This window comes from Adiantum capillus-veneris, chromosome 18 (assembly GCF_014529385.1).
Source record: "Adiantum capillus-veneris isolate H3 chromosome 18, ASM1452938v2, whole genome shotgun sequence".
NCBI lineage: Eukaryota > Viridiplantae > Streptophyta > Polypodiopsida > Polypodiales > Pteridaceae > Adiantum > Adiantum capillus-veneris.
Window position 1 is genome coordinate 91657876 of NC_140948.1, and position 21533 is coordinate 91679408.

Sequence of the window (21533 nt, forward strand, 5' to 3'; positions counted from 1 at the left end):
TCATGTGTAATCGATGTGGCATAGATCATTTGATTGCCCAATGTCCGAATAATCCAAATGCGCCAAAGATCACGCCATTAAACTTGATTGAGGTTATCGAGGAGCCATCACAAAGTACACCTGTGATACCATTAAACGAACTCACACGATCGATGCTCCAAAAACAAAATTATATTCTTGAAGAAAGAGACACAACATCAATTGCCCAATCTCAGAAGAAGAAGAAAACACGAATGAAGAGATTGCAAAAAGCGACAAAGTCAGACCCCAGTTAGACCCCATTTCAAAGACCAACATAGGAACTGGTGACGATATGAACGATGCTGAAGAGGATTCTGATTCATGTGAAACCATGGAGACCAAAACGACCACTAAGAAAGAAACCAACAAGGAAGATAGTCATGAGCCACAATGGCCACAATCCAAGAAAAAGATAGGAACTTATCCAAACCCTACAGAGGAGATCGAGCGAGTTAAGCAATTAAGGAGTTTGGTAGAAGATACCCAAAGGGATCTAAAGCCAGCACCTAGGCAGATCCAGATTACAAACACAATGTTCCCTACGCAACAACAACCTCAGAAAGTCCATAGACCCTTAACCATACCTAGTGTCATCCAAGAAGAAAGTGACTTAAAGTCATGGGAAAGTGGGTGTACTCACTTCTTATTGGAAAGAATGTTTAAAGAGGGACTACCTGACCCTATCAAAGAAATGGAGATCCCATCTTCCCCACGTCAAGGGACAAAATGATGGATTTCATGGCTTCCAAAGTTAGAACCACCATCATGTCCAAACTATATGGAGACCCTGAGCTATTCTTAGCTCTTCGAGCTTTCCTCAATGGAGAACTAAAGGTCAGGCTACCACAATTTGCACAGATGGATGGAGCTAGGGAGATGCCAATAGAGGAGGAACACTTAGATCCACACCCCAACCTAGATGAGAACCCTGTTGTAGAAATACCTCTTAACAAGTTGGGACAATACTTTGTGGGAGATGAATCCAATGCAACCATACCAATCACTACCAAGGGATTAACTGTGAAGGGAATCCTTGATGGTGGCATTGGGGTTAGCATTGTGACTAAAAATTTTTGGGAAACTATGGGAAGACCTCACCTTGCAACCACAACCATAGTAGTAAAGATGGCCAATGGGTCTATTGTTAAACCTATTGGGATGCTAGAAGATCTCAAGATCAAGGTCTTTGGACATAAAATACGAATTACCTTCATTGTTATGGATTTCTCCAAGCACACTATGACACTGAGATGTGATCTTACGACGTCCTTTCATGAGGGAAGAAAAAATGGTGCATGACTGGTCTAAAAACCATGTCTACCTGTAGTTCCAAGATTCTGTCACTCGAGTGAATCTTGTAACTGGTCGAGCACATCCCCTAGGAAATAGGTTTATAATTGATCATAGATCTGACACCACAGTTCACTCAGCCCCATTGCAATATTGCTACACATGTAAAGAGGACACTAATGTTGGGGACGATTCTCCTTATATGGATGTACTACCTGGAATGACTAAGTCGGACAATGTGGATTGGGTCCACCTAGCAGCAACCATAGATGCTTGGGGAAACAAGGGGACGACCTGGGTAACACCTAAGGGGGATGAAATGCCCGTACCCTTAAATATGCTACAAGCAATGCATATAGCTTCTGACAAGACTCATCCTAATATAACGAAGAAAACATACAAGTGGGTCCCTAAAGCTTCTTTAGCGACCATAGCTAGTGCTAAAAAAACAGAAGCATTGTAAGAAACGTCCCACTCTCCCCAAGAAATGTAAAGAAACATTGTGTTGGATTCCTAAACGACTATTGGAAGCCCAAGGCTACTATGAAGGAAATGATCAAATTTGGGTGCCAAAACATAGATTGTGTTCTTACATGTCACCTGACCCATGTGCACCCAATCCTGTAGATCCAAAACCAATTGACAATCGTGGAAAGAAAAAAATCATTGAATGCTACACACCCACTCCAGAGCTAGTTTGGGTACCGAAGAAAGAACAATTTGTTCCACCTAGCTCAGGAAGGGGGGAGTCCCATGAAGCTTCTAGCTCCTCATGTAATGCATCCATAGAGGTAAAAGCTTCTCCACAGCCTCCACCTACAATAGTGGACCTCCATAAAGCTACAAAGGAATCCACACCTCCCAATGTTCAAGAATCACCTGATGAACCACTTCAAGTTCGATCCTGGGAGAGTACCTTACCACCCTTGCAACTCGATGAGGCACCTAAGGTAATAGAAAACTACTGGCAAAAATCCTCACCTATTACCAACTGGAACAATTGGTTTCAAAGGGTGACGAGCACATTTCAAACGGTATGACCTACCCAAGGAAGGGGGGAAGTCTTCATTCACGTCACCCTATTGAATTATTTTCCTCTCAAAATTCCTCCTGACCTCTCAATCTCCCAATCTTAGGGAATGTATATATAAAGCCTTATACTCACAAAAAAGAAAAAAAGTAAAGAGCAAGAGCAATTAGCAAATGAGTATGCACAATAAAAGTCATAACATTGACTAGACTTACACATTCACATCCGGTACACTGAAACAGAAACCTAGTTCATCAAACACCTTTGATCCTCATCACTCAAGTGATAGAGGGTAGGTACGATTAGTACGATACGAGTGTTTCAGTTTTAGAGTTTAGTGATTAGCAAAGTTCTTTTTTCCCACTAATGTGCCTCCTAGAGACAGTCTTTGTGTTTCCTCGTGTATATAAGAATGTGTTGTTGTGGTTAGGATTTGGACCTTCATGGAATCTTTCTCTCATCCACATTTCAAATCAAGCGCGATCATCAAACAAACAGGTGTTTCTTGTCCATTAGCATTGCCCCTTATCTTTTTTGCATCCATGTTGGTCTGCTTTAATTGTGATTGGTAGCATAATATTCACCACATTTGCTTAGTATCAAACATTAAATTCAATGTAATTTTTTGTCATAATCACTTGTCTAGGTGTAAAAATCAGACAGTCCGACTAAGCTAGTTTGAGCAAGCTAGGTGTTAGAGATCTTCTCTTAATACCATGGGGAATGACTTCCTAATGATCAATGGTTACTTAGGTTCTTAATCCGATTTAGGCAGCATTGTGTGCAATGTACTAGGGCTTTTTAGTGGGCTTAGTCCCTATTGACCTGTAGCTTAAGTATTATAAAGGGAGTTTACTAATGTGATGAGCTTGGGGAGGGTAACAGTGTTATATGACCCCCCAAAGCTACAAAATTAAAATGATGAAATAAAAATCAAAGTGCCAAAATGTAAAATCTTAAACTGGAAGAGAAATCTCAGCTTGATCTGGTACTTCACTCACATGTATCGCCTATGGTACTAGAGCCCTAGAGGTTCCCAGTGTGGGCGCTTTTCCTTGAAAAGCAAAAAACCCAAATCATACAAAATAAGCACACACATCAAAATTGAATCACTGTGAAAAGACTTTGGGGGGTCAAAGAAAAGAAATAAGTCAGGCGATGATTTCATGAGAAATTCCTCTTATAGTGGCTTAACTACAAGGTCTTCTAGGTATAGCCTCTAGTCAGCCCTCGAACATGAAATATTTGGCTCTCGCAATTAACCAACTTAATTGACCAGAGAAAATCAAGAAGCTTGCCCATGGTATTAATAGTTGACCTCTAGTGTCTTTCGACTATTAAATTAGCGACCCTAGGCTTGTTTAGTTTTTTACCTTTACAACTGTTTATGCATTTGATTATATTGCAATTTAATGTTTATTGCTAACAAATGGTTTAAAATTTTGTTACCAATCAATTTGTTTGTCTACAACTGCATATGCCTTTTAATTGTATATGAGAATGCAATTACTGTGCCAATGTTGTTTGATTTTGCAGTGGCTGAAGAAGGCTAAGGACATTCATCTCAAATGCTCTTCCACCTCGATGAACGAGCTTCAACTCAATAGCTTCCGAGGACAAAATCTACATCAGGAAGGGGGGCATGTTAACCCTCGTGGCTCATGGACACCCTTTCGCTTACGGCAGACACCGTATTATTTATTTGGTAGAGTCAGGTATCGGGCTTGTTGGTCCAATAGGAAAAGCGTAAGAGTGATCGTCGTTGAGGGGCGCACTCTAACTGGAACATTCAAGGGTTAGTTAGCTAAGGATGGGCGCCCAAGTGTGAATGGGGCGAGCTCATATAAAAGTCAACTAAACCTAAAATTCACTCATTCTTTCATTTGTGCAGTTGAAGAGTGCTCTTGCTCCATCTCCATCTCCATCTTCTTCTTCTTCACCTCCTTGTGTGTGTGTGTATGCATGAGAGAGAGAGAGAGAGAGTGTGTGTGTGTGTGTGTGTGTGTGCGATCGAGCATTACGAAGGCACGACGGTGGCAAAGCGGTTGAGCGCGGCATGGCGGTAGCTCCTTCTTCTTTGCGGTGAGTAATCCTCCACGAAGGCGAGCGTAGGGCGGTGAGTGACACACCCTTGCTCTCTTGAGCTTGCTAGATTAGTCTGGTTGTGTGCTTGGAGCCATTTGTGGCTTGCACACAGTGTATCGACAAGTCCCTTGCATTGACACGTGCAACAGACGCGCACATGGCCACCACAGAGAATATGGTCTATAGTTGATCAATAAGATAACTATAGCACTCCTGATGGGCATTGGCCAGTGTGATTGGACGTGATCCGTAGTAGAGAGAGAAAGGGAGAGTGGCAATTTGAGAGAGAGAGAGGAAAAAAGGGAGACACTTTGTGTGCACATTGCTCATTGGTGAGTATCTGTAGGTTTACGTGAGTGTGTGTGTGTGTGTGTGTGTGTGTGTGTGTGTGTGTGTGTGTGTGTGTGTGTGTGTGTGTGTGTGTGTGTTTTTGAGCAAATTCATGCAGCTCTTTTGAAAAGGATGAGCACCTACAATGCTAACTCGCATTGTTCCGCTCCTTATCCTACTCACCATGCAACCCATCACACACGAACTCCAATAATAGCACTAGTAAGTTTTCCACTGTCGTGTGTGATCAAGAGTTGATCTGTGGTGGTTGACGAGGAGGAGGTAACATCGTTGAAGGAAGCCTCAAACTCTGCATGCCCCATTCCAAGTGGTACTGATTAAGCAGTTACCTTCCTTAAGTATTCATGATCTGCCACAATCTATGGGATTGATTCCCATGGACAATTCAAATGGTATCCAACAAATTGTTGGAACTAAGCACTTATTCAAACATTCTTTAATGGCTATCAAAATTATTTTAATGAAGCTGAAAAAATCCATCATTTTGTAGTCTTCTATTAATTAATATCCTTCCCTTAGGGGAATACAAAGAAATTTCATGTGATTTCTTCTTCGTCATCTCTGGCTTCTTACCGCTTATATGTACGTGGTTCTACTAGTTTAAAATTCTCTTAATAACTGTACATAATCTTCTACCTTTAAATTTCTCTTATTCCATCACCTTATAGGCAATTGGTTGCATGCATTACAACTGCTAAATCATGATGCTCTTACTAACTATAATCAAGATCGTAATTAAACTACCCTTCATAAAATCTAGTTAAGCCATTAATCAAGGTGGTCTTGCTTAACTAAGCCACAAAACGACCAAATTAAGAAAGAAAAATAAACAGTCAATTTGATATAAAAAATTGTTGCCAACAGAAGTGCAAAAATAAATAAACTTAGCTCTAGGGTATGATTTTTATCAAGATTCTCTTTGTGGAGGTGATGTCCATATCGCCAAGAACGTTTTGTTGGCTATGTTACCACTGCTACATACGAATGTGTGGTTGCCTTGCAAAATACCCGAAACAACATACTGCTAATCATAAATGAAGGATTCCAATGTGTTATTATAAAGATTAGTGTTATTATAAAGATTAGGAGGCCACAATAATGGACAAGATTGTGGAAACATTAGTGTTATTATAAAGATACAACTACTTTTTTTTCTAGGAAAAAAACACTTCTCCAAGTGGGGAGTAATGTCAGGCCTAGGGTAAGACCAGGCGGGCCAAGGGCCAGGACAGACATGCAGCACAGGGGGCCATATAATTAGCTAGGCAAGGCCTATATAGAGCACAATTGGGTGGAAAGTGAAATGATTCAATCCCCTCAGTCTCACACTTATGAAAAATAGCTTCTAGCTATCTTACATGCCTTGTATACATGGAAGAATTACTTACGTGGGATGCCCTTCATCATTCGAATGGATCACAACGTATCAAGTGCGTCATGACACAAACCAAGCTTTCCAACAAGCAAATGAGGTGGGAAAATTTCCTTTTGCAATTTCATATTCAGATTGCTCACATTAGTGGAAACCACAATCAAGTAGCCGATGCACGCTCACATATTCCTTGATGTAATGAATATGCATAAAAATATTGTGCATTCTTCTATAGGTAAATCACCTTTTGATGTAATTGAAGGAAGGTCAAAGTTACCCCCCATTTTGAAAATGCATGGGAAGATCTTTGTTGTTATTGATGAGTATAGTTGTGACTTATGCGATGTCTTCGCTAAGATCAAAGAAGCTATCTCTATCGCACAACAAAAGCACAAGGCTAGAAATGACAAGCATAGAAGAACTTTTTAGTCCAAAGAGAATGAAGGTTCTCTTAAAATTTTCCAAAGCTCACTTAAGGCACACTATGGGAAAAAGTTGGCATGGAGAACTCACAGGTCATCAAATGCACTATGCAAAATTAACACTCAGGTATTATTGACCATTCCAAATTCTACAGCCAATTAATGAAACAGATGATCAACTTAATCTACCCTCTCATTGGACAATCCATAATGCATTCCATGTAAGTCTAATAAAGTGCTACAAGGGTGATCCACCACAAGAGCCAGTAGCAAAACATCCTCTAGAATTTGAAGGGGCTGAAGAGATATTGCAACTTGAGCATACCAGATGTCATTTTTTGTCTACTTAAATGAATTTCCTCTCGCTAGAATTGGCCATTCTAGTGAAAGAAAATGAAAATAGTAGAAGGGCGAATTATGTACGATGGATAGAGGAATGAGTTTGTGAACTCTATAGAGAGTTTCAAAATTTGAATGCATTCTTCACAAGTGCCAATAGAATTCAATAAGGATTCAATCAGAATCTTATGGGCAAAGAAAGGATATTAGCGAGTCCAAAACAGATCCCAAAAGTCTCTGAAAGTGAGAATGATAACCAAAAGGTGGGAATGGGAGCCAAGGTGCTATTATTCACACTCACCAACCTAAAGCTATGTGGAAATAAGGGATTTGGTCCACAAGCCTCCCATGCAAAAGAGAAGGTGAGAGGAGTAGCTCTAATATTTGGCAGAGTTTGTAATTACACTTTTCACTTAAAACATCTGGTTGAACTCAATCCGTACTCTTATTAATCATCAACTCCCGAACTTGCAAGGTAGATTATTATTTTCACTTATTTGTAATAGACCATCTATTAGGTCTCTCTCAATAATTCAAAGCAATTTTCCATGTGTTAAACTATTTTATGTCAGGAGGTCGTGTGGACCTATTGAAGTTTGACATAGTTTTTCTAGTACAATATTGATCATTGTTCTCATCTCGACTTGATCTTCTTGATTTACCTACCCAAATTCTAGTCATATTTTCTACCAACCAATTGGATTATGTCTGATAATTTTATTAATGCAATTACACCTTGATATGTACACCTTAGCATCACACTTACTAGTATCAAGATGAGTATCATTTAAAACATCTAACTATGCTAATGGTATTTTGGACTACCTTGGCATGTACACCTCAACCCACTTACTTGTACCAAGATGATTTATCATGTAAAACATCTACCTATGCTAATGGTATAGAGGACTACCTACTAATTCCCCAAATACCTTGAAATTTCAAATAGAGTCGGCATATTGTACTATCGTTTGGTCTAGCTACTAGTATTCTATCCATGTTGTACACTATCCTAGACATATTGTCTTCCCATAATTAGACAACACCACATCCCCCATGCCAAGGAAGCACGCAACAAAAAACAAAACCTAGGTTTAGTTTAATCCCACATAGAAAATTGAGATTTACCTCTAAAGTTTAGATGTGAAGGTGAGAAAACCTACAAAATCTAGGGAAATTGAGTGTAAAAACTTTCAAATCTAGCTAACTAACCCCTAATATTCCTCATATGTAGGTTTTCCAAGTTTTGAAAAAACCTTTTTGTTGAGCATTGTTGCAAGGGCATGTATTATTTGTACTTATGCTCCCATGCTACCACCTAGAGTTACTTCTCATCAATATTTTCTCGAGCATTGTTGCAAGTTTATGTATTATTTGCACTTTTTTTTCCATACTCAGAACTGTGAGTTGAGAGAATTTATATTAACTCTTTGTTTGCTAGGGTTCCAACAAGGGCTTGTACACAAACAAAGAGGAAACCAAAATAGAGGTACTAAGAATACCCTCTTGAGTGTTTTAAGCAACTCAATGCATGATTTCATTCTTCATCCTTGATTGTTGTCCCTCTCCTTGCTCTTGCACCATGGTTGATCTCAATGCTCATACCCACAATACCATCAAATTGAGCCACAACCAGTATGAGACTTCCAGACCTATTCAGGTAGTAGAATCTAGTGATTTGGGTTCACATCAAAATTGTCTGGCTTTGGAATCCACGCCCTCCCAAAATCATAAAGAAAGTAATCTTCCATGTCTTCCGTATCCATTTGCGAACTTTAGCGTCCAGCCCTCATGAAGTAGGGCACTTGCTAAACAGATGAAGGGGAGCCTCAAAAGCGATCTATAGCTAGATCAAGTGTCAATGAAAATCCCTCTGACATGAACCTTAATTCAAGTAGCCATGGCTCCCCAAAACACCTTCTCGATGAACACCTTCATGTATTTAGGCCATTTAGTCTCCCAAATGGCATTAACACTCTTTAGCCAACGCTCTTCCGACCAATTTTTCTTTCAAATTCTAGTGAGTGGGGCAAACCAATCCACATTGTATACTAGCTCATTATAGATAACTTGGATCTTGGGGAGCCGGAATACTCTCTTTTGGCCAGTGCCAAGCTCTCCAATCTATTTTTGATCCAAAGATAGGTGAAGGTGAGAATGACAGCACTTCTAAGAGGCTACTGAGATCAAAAGCCTTTCATACAAATGAAAATTATGTTGCATCACTATGAGCTCCACATCCTTCTAGTAGAAGTTTTTGTCATCCCAAAGCTGAAATAGTTTAGAAATTCCTTTGTTGCCACACCTGACGTGCAAATTCCCTCCAAAAGGGTTCAAGGAGCCCCTTCCAATTTTGGAGAGACAAGGGGACCAATTGAGAGAGGAGCCCCTGAAGTATCTAAAATTCTCCCCTTATTTCAAGGTTGAATATGCTTTGTTACACTTCCATGCAAGTTCCCTTATGCAATTTTCAAGCTTCACGAATGTCCAGGCTCCAAAATCTTGTCCATTCTTGTGGCCTCCTTCCTTGTGCCCCCTTTCAAGGCAAGATTTGATTTATTTATCATATCCCACGCCATGATAGCCAATTCTTGTTTTGGGTCCGTCAATGAGACAACTAGTTTGGCACACAAGGCTTTTTCATGAGCCATGGGGTCAATTATCCCAATGCCACCCCCCATTGGCAAGAGGTTGTGGCTTTAGTGTTACTTTTCTATAAGACCATTTGATAGGCTTCAAAAATTATGTCCAATTGGATTTGCTAAGTTTTAGAAGCGGAAATACAAATGAAATGTAAGGGATCATGAAAACATTAATCACAGTGACTCTACTATGGAAGGGGAGGAGCATAAAACCCCATCTTTTCATTTTAATATTGATCCTATTCAGGATCCACTCAAATCTTTACTTATCCGTAATGCCCACCCCAATTGAAGCACCTAAGTGCTTGAACACAATGCCCTTGCCAATAACTTCCCCTGACCATTCCGCAGGGTCGAAGGAGTCACTTTCTGAGAGAGAGATCAATCTTGATTTCTCAATACTGCACATTGAACCAAAAGTAATAGCAAATAGTTGGAAAATCTTGAGGGCTCTTCTTACATTTTTGACTTGTCTTTAAGGAAGAGCAAAGAGTCATTTGCAAAAACAACTTTGCAAGTAATTGTTTACCTCCAGAATGTGACAGACCTTGGATTTCCCCTTTTGTCGCACTATCCTCGAGCAAGGTTACCAAAGGGTGAGAGCCAATTGCAAAGAGCATCAGGGAAAGAGGGAAACATTGCTTGATCAAATGCTTGACCCATTAAAAAAATATCTTCTTTTCAATATATATTAAAAAACAATCACTAAGAAAGCAATCAAATCTACACAATATGAGATTTTCTATGCACTCTAGTCAATCCACATATCAAACACATATGTTGTGCACAAACATACACATTGCAATGCACTCTCTACATGGCATTATGCATACAACAATGCTATGAGTTTGTCAATGCAATAATAAATATAATGCTTAGTTATACATCCTCTTCGATTTGCAAACAATAAGACACATCTATTTTCAAATGCTACAAAGAATAATCAATTTCTACAGTGAAATGATAAGCAATATCTATGATTGGTCATCTCATGCACTAACAAACTTTCATAATACATAATGCACTCCCTGTATAAACCAATTCATAAGACAAGGCAACGAAATCTTCAATACAATTACACAATTGAGGACTACTTGCACCCAATCAAGGATTATAGCCCCCTTATGCATCCACATCAATATATAAAGCTATTTTCACCCAATTAAGGATTATAGCTCTCATATTCTGCAGTGACAATGTATATTAGCTCAAATCTATGATGGTGTAAAATGCAAGACTTCAAGGATCTTTATATACCCAGTATAGTAGTACAGGGTATCCGACCCTTAACTATTGACTCGTCATTTATATATGCTTCTTCTAAACCCAACTTCAATCCTTTTATGGACCAATGCCTTCGTTGCAATGAGCACAAATCTCCAAAATCTCAATTGTTTTGGCTTCATACCTTTATGTTTGGTGAAGGATTTCGATATTTTTAGAAGTGGCTACCGTATTAAGAATCATGCTCGGCCCAAAAAAAGGACCCGTGACTCTGTAACCTTAGGTCAATTCACATGGAGATGATTGTACCCGACGCTCGGATACACTCCCTAGGGATTTGCCTAGTCAAAATGTTAAAGTTAGAAGAGGTTTTACTATATATAATTACACCCTCTAGGCTCTTTTATTTTCTCGACGGGCCCATTGGGAAAATAAAAAATCCTAACGGGCTTGCAGGGAAAATACTTAAACCCGGCGGGCTGACCCACTCTATTGGTTTTTGCACGTCGTCATCAAGATCAAGTTAACAGTTAACGTGATTAGGTCTTTTTCATGTGTATTTACTTGTGTTATTCACGTAATCACGTTGGAGAGGGAGAATGGGGGAACACACCCGACACACAAATAGACTACCTCCCTATAGCCCACGGCATACACAAGACCCCAATCCACTAGAGCTCACCTTCGAAACTCTCGACACATGCTAGCAGGCCACCACCCTCACACACACAAATACACAAATGCACACATCACAGCTAACCACATGCATTTCACTGCTTGCTTCAAGCCACACACCACTATCGCACATGAAACCACACTCTCACTTTCATTTCGCACACAAAAAGGTGTGCGAGGGGCACATACATCCACAACGGTACCGCACACACAAGAAAAAGAAGCAGAGGAACAAGATAGGGGAGAAACAACGCAAGAGAAATACCATGTAAACTTCATCAATGCTCAAAACACCATGTACAAATCACTTACAGCAAACAATGCACCCACATGGTCGTCGTGCAAGAAAACACACTCTCGGGGCTTTGCAAGCACACACCTCTGCACAAGAAGCCCACCCAAGAACTCACCCACACACTCTATGGCTCTCTACAGGCTCCCAAAATACCTCTTGGGAAAAATACTCCATGCACAAAGCCTAATGGCAAAAAGCATTAAAAATGACTAAAATTTGACTTTTATAGGGGGTATTCTCTCATTTTTTGTATCCTGGATTTGATTGGTCCATTTTGCATCTCCATTTGGTAGCTTTGGGAGGGGTAGCCGCTTGTTTCATCTACTCTCTTGAAGGGGGGTGCACTAGCGACAACGCTAGTTCCCCTATACATTTTTTATTTTTTTATTTTTTATTTTACTCTCCCTTTTTTACCTTGGAACTTACCACTTGACTTTACCTGGACTGTGTCTTGGACTTGCTTGTCCGCCCTCTTTGAATGGCCCTTAGCTTGCCCACTTGGAGCTTGGATTTCCCATCTCCTATCCTTTGTACCCTTCGGCGCACTCTCACACTCAAGCCCCTTACTCCTCTCACAAGACCCTCCCCTTTTCACATGACGGCTCTCTTGGTCACTTTGGGTTCCCTCTCTCTCACTCTCTCTCTACCCCTTACACATGAACACTTGGGGGCACTAGCAAGGTTGCTCCCCTCTTCTATGCTTTCAAAAGCTTTGAGCCCCCACGTATGTAGGAACAGTCACGCAAGGCACCCTGCCACATCATCATCATGAGGCTTTCACCACCGACCACCATGTTGGGCCACCCAGCGCCATCAACTCCGCCAAAAATTCCCAACTCGCCGCCCGCTGGGCCACCCAACTGCGTACGCACGCAGGCGCCATATCCATGTTGCATCCAAGTTCTAAGAGAGCTCCCTCTCTTCAACTATACCCCCAATTGGTCAGGCTTCCAGCTATATACGCCACCCTTTGGACTCAAAATGTGACCCAAGGTTTTTGGGTTGAAGCACTTTATACGGCGGTTTACTTGATCAATAGATCTCTACATGCTTCTTTACAGTTTAGTGTACCTGAGGAATTATGGTCAGGACATAAATTGTATTATGACAAGCTCAGGACGTTTGGCTATGAGGCTTACACACATATGCCTAAAGAGCTTTGTGGTAAGCTTGATCCCAAATCTAGGAAATACATCTTTATAGGCTATGGACAACATGGTCAGTTTGGCTATCGTTTATGGGATCTTGAGAGTCGATCAGTTATCCGTAGCAGTGATGTAGTCTGCTCCGGGTGTCTTTAGTTGTCCATACAACTAAATTTTTGAGAACTACAAATCTCGCTTAGTGGCCAAAGGTTCAAGCAAGAATATGATATAGATTCTCAAGAAATATTTTCTCTAGTGGTCAAGATGAAGACAATGAGAATGTTTCTTGGTTTGGTTTCCAATGAAGATTTGGATCTTGAGAAAATGGATGTCATTACAGCTTTCTTACAGCAACCTGAAGGGTTTGTGTTAAAGGGAAAGGAACATTTAGTTTGTAAGCTTTTGAATAGTCTCTATGGCTTGAAGCAATCATCTAGACAATGGTATCAAAATTTTGATGCATTTATGCGTTCCCAAGGCTATAAGCGCAGTACTGAGGATCCATGTCTTTATGTGAAAAGACAACCCAATGGACAACTAATTATGTGGATGACATGCTCATTGTTGATCATTCAAAGAAGGACATTGCTGACCTCAAAATGCAGCCGAAGAGTCAGTTTGACATGAAAGATTTTGGAAATGCAAATCACATTTTGGGTATGCACATTACTTGAGACCGTAAGAAGAGATTGTTATACTTATCTCAAAAGGACTATGTGCATAAAGTTCTTGAGTGTTTAAGACTGCAGAAGGGGAAGGCATTGAGTATCCCATTGCTTTCATATTTGAAACTTAGCAAGAACGATTGTCCCAAATCTGCTGAGGAAAAAGTTGCGATGGCTAAGGTTCCTTATGCTTCAGCTTGTGGAATCTCATGTATGCCATGGTGACTACAAGACTTGACATTGCACATGCAGCGGGAGTTGTCACAGATTTATGTCTAGCCCTGGTAAAAAGCATTCTGATGGTGTCAAGTTGATTCTCAGATACTTGAGTGGCACAACGGATAGACAATTATTCTATGGTCATGGAGATCTATCCATCAAGGGATATGTGGATAGTGATAATGCATGCCGCCGTGTTGATACACGTAGATCAACAACAGGTTGGATCTACATATTTGCTGGTTTTTCTATCTCGTGGAGATCCATTCTTCAAGATTGTACATCGATTTTTGCACTACACAAGTTTAGTATGTTGCTTTGAGTGAAGCATGCAAGGAAGCTATCTGACTTGCTCACCTAGTGGGAGATCTTGGATTGGAGCACAAATTGCCAGGTCTTCATTGTGACAACCAGAGTGCTATTTCTTTGGCCAAGAATCCGGTGTTTCATTCAAGAACAAAACACATTGATGTGCGGTATCACTTCACTCAGGAGTGCTTGGCAAACAAAAAGCTTGTCTTGGTGAAGAGTCAGATGTCAGAGAACACAGTAGATGCACTCACAAAAAGTCTCTCCAGCCATCAATTTCAGCATTGTTGTGAGTTGATGGGCATTGGATGAGATGTAGTCTTCCTCACTCGTTCTTTCTTTTGACCTCCTGTATTGGCCATCAAGTGGGAGATTGCTGGGTTTGTTGGCCTATGTTCGGCTGACAGTCACTAACTCACTTACAGTTTCTTTTATCCAAATGTATAGATGATACATTACAAACCATACACACTCTCTCGATATAGTGTGTGTTGTGTAGGAGGACAAGGCTCATCTGTGTCTGCGTACTCTCGCACTCTCTTCCCGCTCCTGGACTCGATCCAACACTCGTCAACCTCTTTTCCTCCCCAGATATGTGTAGTTGCACACTAATTTTCCTTGCTAGTGCTTGCCATTTATTTTTCTTAACGCTTCTCCCTTATTAACAGCTCATGGACAGTGCTCATCGGCGGATCCTCCAATCATTACTCTGCTACCTCCAAAAGCCAATGCTCCCCTTTTACAACTCAACCAACTGCCCTTGTCAACTTTTGTAGCTACTCATACACCTCCTGCTCATGCTGCTCAGTCTTTGGTGGTTGCACAAAACCTCTTGGTCACCCTCGTCTTGACACCACGCTCTACCGCAGCAATGTTGTTGCATCTCCTTGGAGCTACACATTAACCAACTACCGCGGACATCATATTTTGCATTGAATTGGTCATGAGGGATGACATTGTTTTTGTTTGTCTCTGCAAATCATTCCGAAATGCTTGCCTCATCACCAAGAGCCTGATAGCATGAGTAGAAAAATGTGATAACGGGCCTGTGAAGGGAATGAGTTTCATGATTCGACTCCAGATCGGGCCAACTGATCATCGATTGAAATCTGATATCTTCTATTTCAGTAGCACTAGAACAGACCTCTGCCATGGGTTGATCGCATGAAATATTTGATCTTTGATTGAGAGTTCTCATCACATCGGCAAGCATCCGAAGTACCCTACAGCTTGATGATTTGGGAACAGAAGATCGCACAGAGTGATTTTTTATTTTATTCACTTGGTAGCTTTTCACGACACAATTTTTTTTCAATCTTTTCATGGCAAATATGCTTTATTTTTATTTTTTAAAATTTAAATCTAATGCCACGTGGTGGCTTACGAGATACTACAAAAAGAGCCTTGGGCTCACCAAGTTAAGATTTATTTTTATTTTTTTTAAATCCTAGCGGAGATTCTTTCTCGTTGAATTGGAGACGGGGACTCTCTCTCTCTCTCTCTCTCTCTCTCTCTCTCTCTCTCTCTCTCTCTCTCTCTCTCTCTCTCCAATCCTCACAGGCTTGTGATTCCAAAAAAAGAGAAGGAAAGATCGATTGCATTCTCATCATGATTATTAGCATTTATCTTCAACAACCAAAGTTGTGGCTATAGAAGCTCTAGGAGGGGATTCTCACCTTTCCCACCGGCCTGGACCCCAATGGTGATACGCTTTCAACTCAAGACGGTTCTGGGGAAGAAACTTCATCATCCTAGGGATACTACACTCAACACGGGCGGAGAGAAAGAAATGAGCCAATGAAGCCTATGCAAATACTCAAGCCCCGAGAAAGTTTTGAGGCCATCTTCTTTTGGCATTCGTACCCTGACTGAGGAGATTCTACACAAGGTGATCATGTTCAATCAAAACAAGGATATGGATGGGTACGTCCTCAGTTAGCAATATAGAGTTTAGATTCCTATTGTGCTCATGGTGATCTACTTTATGGGGTCCTCAAGGCTTATGGGAGTGGGCGACAACGGTGACATAATAGAAATGCGATTAGCCATTTCATAGATATAGGCAAAGGGGTCTATGTGGCAGAGTGTGCCTCCAAACAAAGGAAGAGGTACTTGGGGGCTTATTATTTTGCGTACACAGTGCCATGGACACCCAAGTTTTTTCAGAACAAAGAGTTTATGGACTACTACCTAGTGTTGATCATGCTCGAGAGTCTCCCTCTTTGGCTTCGTGACCATGTGGACTCCATTGCTTCTATGATGGATCGTGTGCTATTCATTTCAAAGTTGCAACGAATTAGGTCAGGCTTGAATGTTAAGGTATGCATACTATGAAACATGAGAAAGCCCATCCTTAAATACCTGGATCTCAATATGGGAAGTTTTGGTGCCTTTCGGCAAGAGTTGGCATTTTCCTTGTTCCCCAATGCCTACTACAAATGTAATAGAATTGGCCACTATGTTGGGAACTACCCCGACACAAAGGTGGTATACAATCCAATGGTCAAGTCCACTTGGAGGTGTGCCACCAGGGATGTCAAGCCTCCTACAAGTGCAAGCAAACCGGAGGAAGGTGATAGCGACTGTGATGTGACTCGTGATGAGATGATCAAAGAGACTATCCACCCTTTAGAAGAGATGCAAGAGAAACCAAATACACTTTTCAGAGAGGCCCTGACGACCAATGAAACCACCTAGCTCCACATTGCTATCGGAGACATTTATGACCAAAAGTTAGACCTCATCAGTGAACTTGTAAATGTCTTGGGGGGATCTACAAGCAATACCAGCCTGACAAAAAAAAAGTAAGAAAACAAGAAGTAATTTCTTGATGTTCTAGAAAGACTCTATCGATATGGGTTGATGGCTCCTTGTAAAAGCCAGTTACTTGTAATCCTGTAGTCTCTATGGAAAACCAACCTTGCATGGGCACGCAATGGCGTTGTAAGAGAACCACTTGACTATGTGATGGAAATTCTAGCTCCATTTGTTTATAATATGGGAATGGAAGAAGTAACTATTTCAAACACTCATATGGTGATAATCATAATTATTTTTATTTTATTCTTAATTTGTTCTCAAATCACATTATAAGCACACTTACTTTTGTTTTGTATTTAGGATAATTCCGAGGTTGATGGTTTGCAATAGATAAAATGAATTTTTAAATCTTTGTTAACTTTAAAGTGAGATTTTATAGCACCAAGACTTTGTTTTTGTGTCTTTTGTAGGTTAATGACAATGTTGAAGGACTGGCACTATAAAGAAGGGCAAAAGTTGTATGATGAGATGGTAAAAGATATTTGTCTACCCAATGTAAACTTTAATGTGTGAAGTGTTTTTTCATGAACTAGGGTAGGGATTGTTCTCAAGGGAAAGTTGCACAACCATTGGTGAATCAAATACAAGACAAAAGTTTGAATGGATACATCCTACATAATGATCGAGCTACTATTAATAAGGCCAATTTCAACATCTTTTGTATCTTTAAAAAAATATCCATTGCACTTGCAAGAGAATCATCAAAGTGGCGAGTTGAGAGATGCACTAAGTGAGACAACTTAGTTATAAAACTAGTACAGCCGGCAGACTTCACTTGCCTCTCTCCCTGTGTGTGTGCGAGCGGGCGCGCACGCGTGCGCGTCATCGTGCTCCCGAAGCTGCGGCCACACCCATTGCTTAAAGGAGCTTCTGATGCATGGAAGGGAGGGGGGGTCGGAATCCCTCCCCCCATTATAAGTAATATAGATATGTTGCATGCTTACTTAACTAGTTCACTCAAGCTTTACAAAATATTACTTGTTTTCTTCTCAACAGAAATAGACCTTCTGTTTGAGCATAATTATCTGTGTTGTTTTTACTTGTGACATAAGCACAACACAATACATAAAATAATAACTATCCACTTATTTAAGTGGCTCAACTTAGTATTAAAAATATGAATAGAAATGCAAGTTTAAAATAGGGGTTACAGTTTAATGCTGTGAGAAGAAAAGAGAGGGAGGGTTGGGGGGGGGGGGGGGGGGGGGGTCCATTTCCAGATTTGAAAATTATGTAAAATGGTCATATTAGTACTTCATTCACATCAATAAAAAGACATTAATTTTTCCTTTTTGTGAAGAATGCAATCACTTAACGATAAGAAAGAGAGAGAGAGAGAGAGAGAGAGAGAGATTACTTATGTGACTTTTTCCACACAATCATTCCTTGGAGAGAGAAGCCTATGACACACCTCCCGACACACCTCTACAAGATATCCAAGAAAATATGATCTTGTGGACTAAAAAAGAACTGCACAAGTTACTTTTGCCATAAGCAAAGTAGCGTTCTGTGATGAACAGCGGCAATGAATAGCTAGCTTTGAAATAGCTACTGTTCAAAACCTCAAGAATTATCCAAATATATGGCTGGCCAAAGAGAGCAACACCCTTTTCATGCCAAACAGAAGTCATTTGATAAACACCATCCAAGCATTTCATTTTATACACACCATTCAATCAAATCAATGACCACTATACAACATAATGACACAATTAGCTCTGAACATTGTTATGCGCTAGAGACATACATACTTTGTCCAATATGCATGTGTTGCCCCAGCTAAGATTATGTACAGACAAGGCATTCCAATTCCAGAGCAAGCAAATTACTCAGAGCCGCTTACTTTGTTGTAGGTCCCCGATTTGACATACTGAAGCCGCCCATCAGCAAAGTATCTCGCTGAGAGAATGCGAACTTGGTTCTCATTCACTACCCACGTCACGTAATATGCATGGGCCTTCCCAATGAGAGGTTCCTTGGGTACACAAGCTGTAACTTGGTTGGGCAGATGAATTAAAGTGTACAGAGCAGCTTCTTCGTCGCTAAGACCTCCCCTGAGCACAAAAGCAAATTAATATGGTAGATTTAGCAAAGGGTCTTGAACATAGCAAAGCTCCATCAATGTGTTGACATTCATGTCTGCCATGTAATTTACCCCACTTTCAGCTCTTTCCTTTCTATAAAAAGGTACTACGTTAGAATTTTAAGGTGGCACCGCTAGGAATCGAGCCTCGGTCCTTAGGCACCACCACAAGCACCCGACCTCTAGGCTAAAGATCCTTGGCTAATTCATGAGCTAAAGTAAAGCCCTTATAACTGTGCCCAGTTTTTCTTGTAAAACATGCATGCATGAATGTGCATGCTTCATCAATGTGCTGTCACTCATGTCTGCAATGTAATTTACCCCACTTTTGGCTTTCTTCTTTTAGAATTTGAAGGTGCCACTAGGAATCGAACCTGGGTCCTTGTGCACCCACACAAACATCTGACCACTAGGCTACAATCCCGTTGGAAAATTCTTGATCTAAAGTAAAGTTCTCATAGCTCTGCCCAACTTTTCTTGTAAACTGAATATTCACAAACTTGACAACTGCTTACTACATTCCATTACCTGAAACCCCTCCACTTCGCTTCACGAGTGGTTTGTGTTAGGGTAGTGCTAATGCTCATTTCAGGCCCGACAAACGTCCCTTCAGGCGCATCTCTTGTTGCTACAACAGGGTCTGTATGGTGCTTCCATAGTGTTCCCTTCCAAGATCCCGGAGGTCGTTTGTCGTTATCTCTGGTCTCTTCAAGCTGTAGAGCCACTCCAAGCTTGCCCTCAAAATCATAGCCCATGATGACTGGCATTCTAGCATCCCCAGAAGCTGTAAACCACAAATCGAACAGCAAAATTTGATGATCGCAAGGACGTAAACAAGTTTTCTGTCATCAATGAATGCTTCCCACTGACAACATATGCACATGTCACGGAGTACATTGCAATGCATATAATGCACTGGTTCACACAAACATGCCTAAATATTCTTAGATAAATAGATGCATCAATATGAGTCCATATATTATGACAATGTATGCAACCAACATGAGATTTTTATATTCCTATCACACCGAAGAGGACTTTAACGATGTTGTCGATGCAAAGATTTATTGAAGGGAACGCAGACTATTTACGAGTCATGAAATGAAGCTCATTGAAGACCACACTTTTGGGGTCGTTGGGCTTCAAAGCTAGCTGTACCCAACCCAAGTCGCCATGTGGAAACTGAAGAATCCGATGATCGAGGGAGTTAGGGTGCCAAATGCCATCAGGAAGGCTGTGTTTAACTTCATACATAGCCCAAGGTCCACATTCCCAATTGATGTCAGGCCCTTCGCCAGTCGTAGCATACCATTGGTTACGATGGTAGAGGTGGATGCGCTCCTTATCCACTGGCCATAGGGACCTTACAGATTTGTACGTCTTCACGATGTCGGGTCCAATTAGGGGCTGATACATGGTCCATAGTCCATGCCAGTGCTTCCAATGGGTTTGTGCATTCCATGCCCACATGTCGTGCGGTGTCAACTCATTTGCTGTCTCTTCTCCCGTGGCTTCAGTATCGGGCACATTGCTGAGGCTCAGCACAGGTGCTTGGCTGGCTGTTCCAGCTGCGGCTAACGACATTATGATTCTCACTGGCTTGATCGATAACTTATGACCTGCTCCATTGAATAGGACAGCTCAGAAACGTCAGAGAAGAATCCAACATGCGGCCTGTGTGCCGATGCGCGTGAGTATGCGAGTGTGGATGTGGATGGGTGGATGAACAAGCCTTTGCGTACAAGCATACACCTAAAAAAAACCTTATGGTGATTTGCACATTCAGGTCCTTTCAAACAGACCATTGAGCTGTAAATGATACACCAAGCAGAACCTGGACACATGCAGAGCATAAAAATTGGCCATTAATGACATCGTCTGTGCGCACCGTTAGCTCGACTCAATACCTGAGAGATGAGAACACGTTGAGAACCCGCGAGGCAGCTCGTCGAATTGCAGCTGGTGCTGAGGGCAGGACAGATCAGAGCGGACTACAGAAGATGATACTACAGAAGATGCTACTAGTAGGGCTAGCATACTTCGTCCAATTCCTTTTGACAAGACTCTAATGAATGATCAATCGTGGCATTCGTATTTCCGTGACAATTTTTATGTTATCCACGCGGCCATCGTAATCCCTCAACACCCCTCAGACTATATACACATGCACATTTAAGAAGCTCGCTGCTCGCTCATGGGATCGATGGTGCGGAACTGGGGCGCGATCGGCGAGACGATCTGGATCGTTCGCGTGGCGGGGCTGAGCTCGAGGTAGGACGTAAACCCGGGCGACGAATGGCAGGACGACGTGGCGTCGGGCGGGTGACGTGCCCTCAGGACGGGGGTGAGATGGCGACACACGATCCACGTCGGCATTAATTATGACGGGGGGGGGAAATCCGAAGGGATCACCGCCATGATTTTGAAGTGGGGTGTGTCACCTCACCTCACCTCGGGGAGTGAGGGGAGCCTGCAGGTCGTCCCGCCATGTCGCCCAGGTTGCTTTCACTTTGCACCTCGTAGTACAGCTTGCAAGATGGGCGTTC

The 21533-nt window shown here is 41.4% G+C and overlaps 1 protein-coding gene across 1 annotated transcript; it reads right to left on the reverse strand.

Annotated features, from left to right (window-relative positions):
• Positions 1 to 18512: 18512 nt before the first annotated feature.
• Positions 18513 to 21078, reverse strand: LOC147436016 (uncharacterized). The gene is made up of 4 exons (XM_086488916.1): positions 20895 to 21078; positions 20079 to 20606; positions 19516 to 19771; positions 18513 to 18958 (listed from the first exon to the last, which is right to left on the reverse strand). Exons 1-4 carry the CDS (start codon positions 21022 to 21024, stop codon positions 18730 to 18732), a joined length of 1143 nt encoding a protein of 380 aa, XP_086345042.1. The 5' UTR covers positions 21025 to 21078; the 3' UTR covers positions 18513 to 18729.
• Positions 21079 to 21533: the final 455 nt, after the last annotated feature.

Coding starts and splice junctions, on each gene's coding strand:
- LOC147436016 (XM_086488916.1), bottom strand. CDS start 21,024: ATGCTAGCCCTACTAGTAGCATCTTCTGTAGTATCATCTTCTGTAGTC. Junction 20,607..20,894: donor AACGTGTTCTCATCTCTCAG/GTATTGAGTCGA, acceptor TCAATGGAGCAG/GTCATAAGTTATCGATCAAG. Junction 18,959..19,515: donor GCGAAGTGGAGGGGTTTCAG/GTAATGGAATGT, acceptor TTTTGTGCTCAG/GGGAGGTCTTAGCGACGAAG.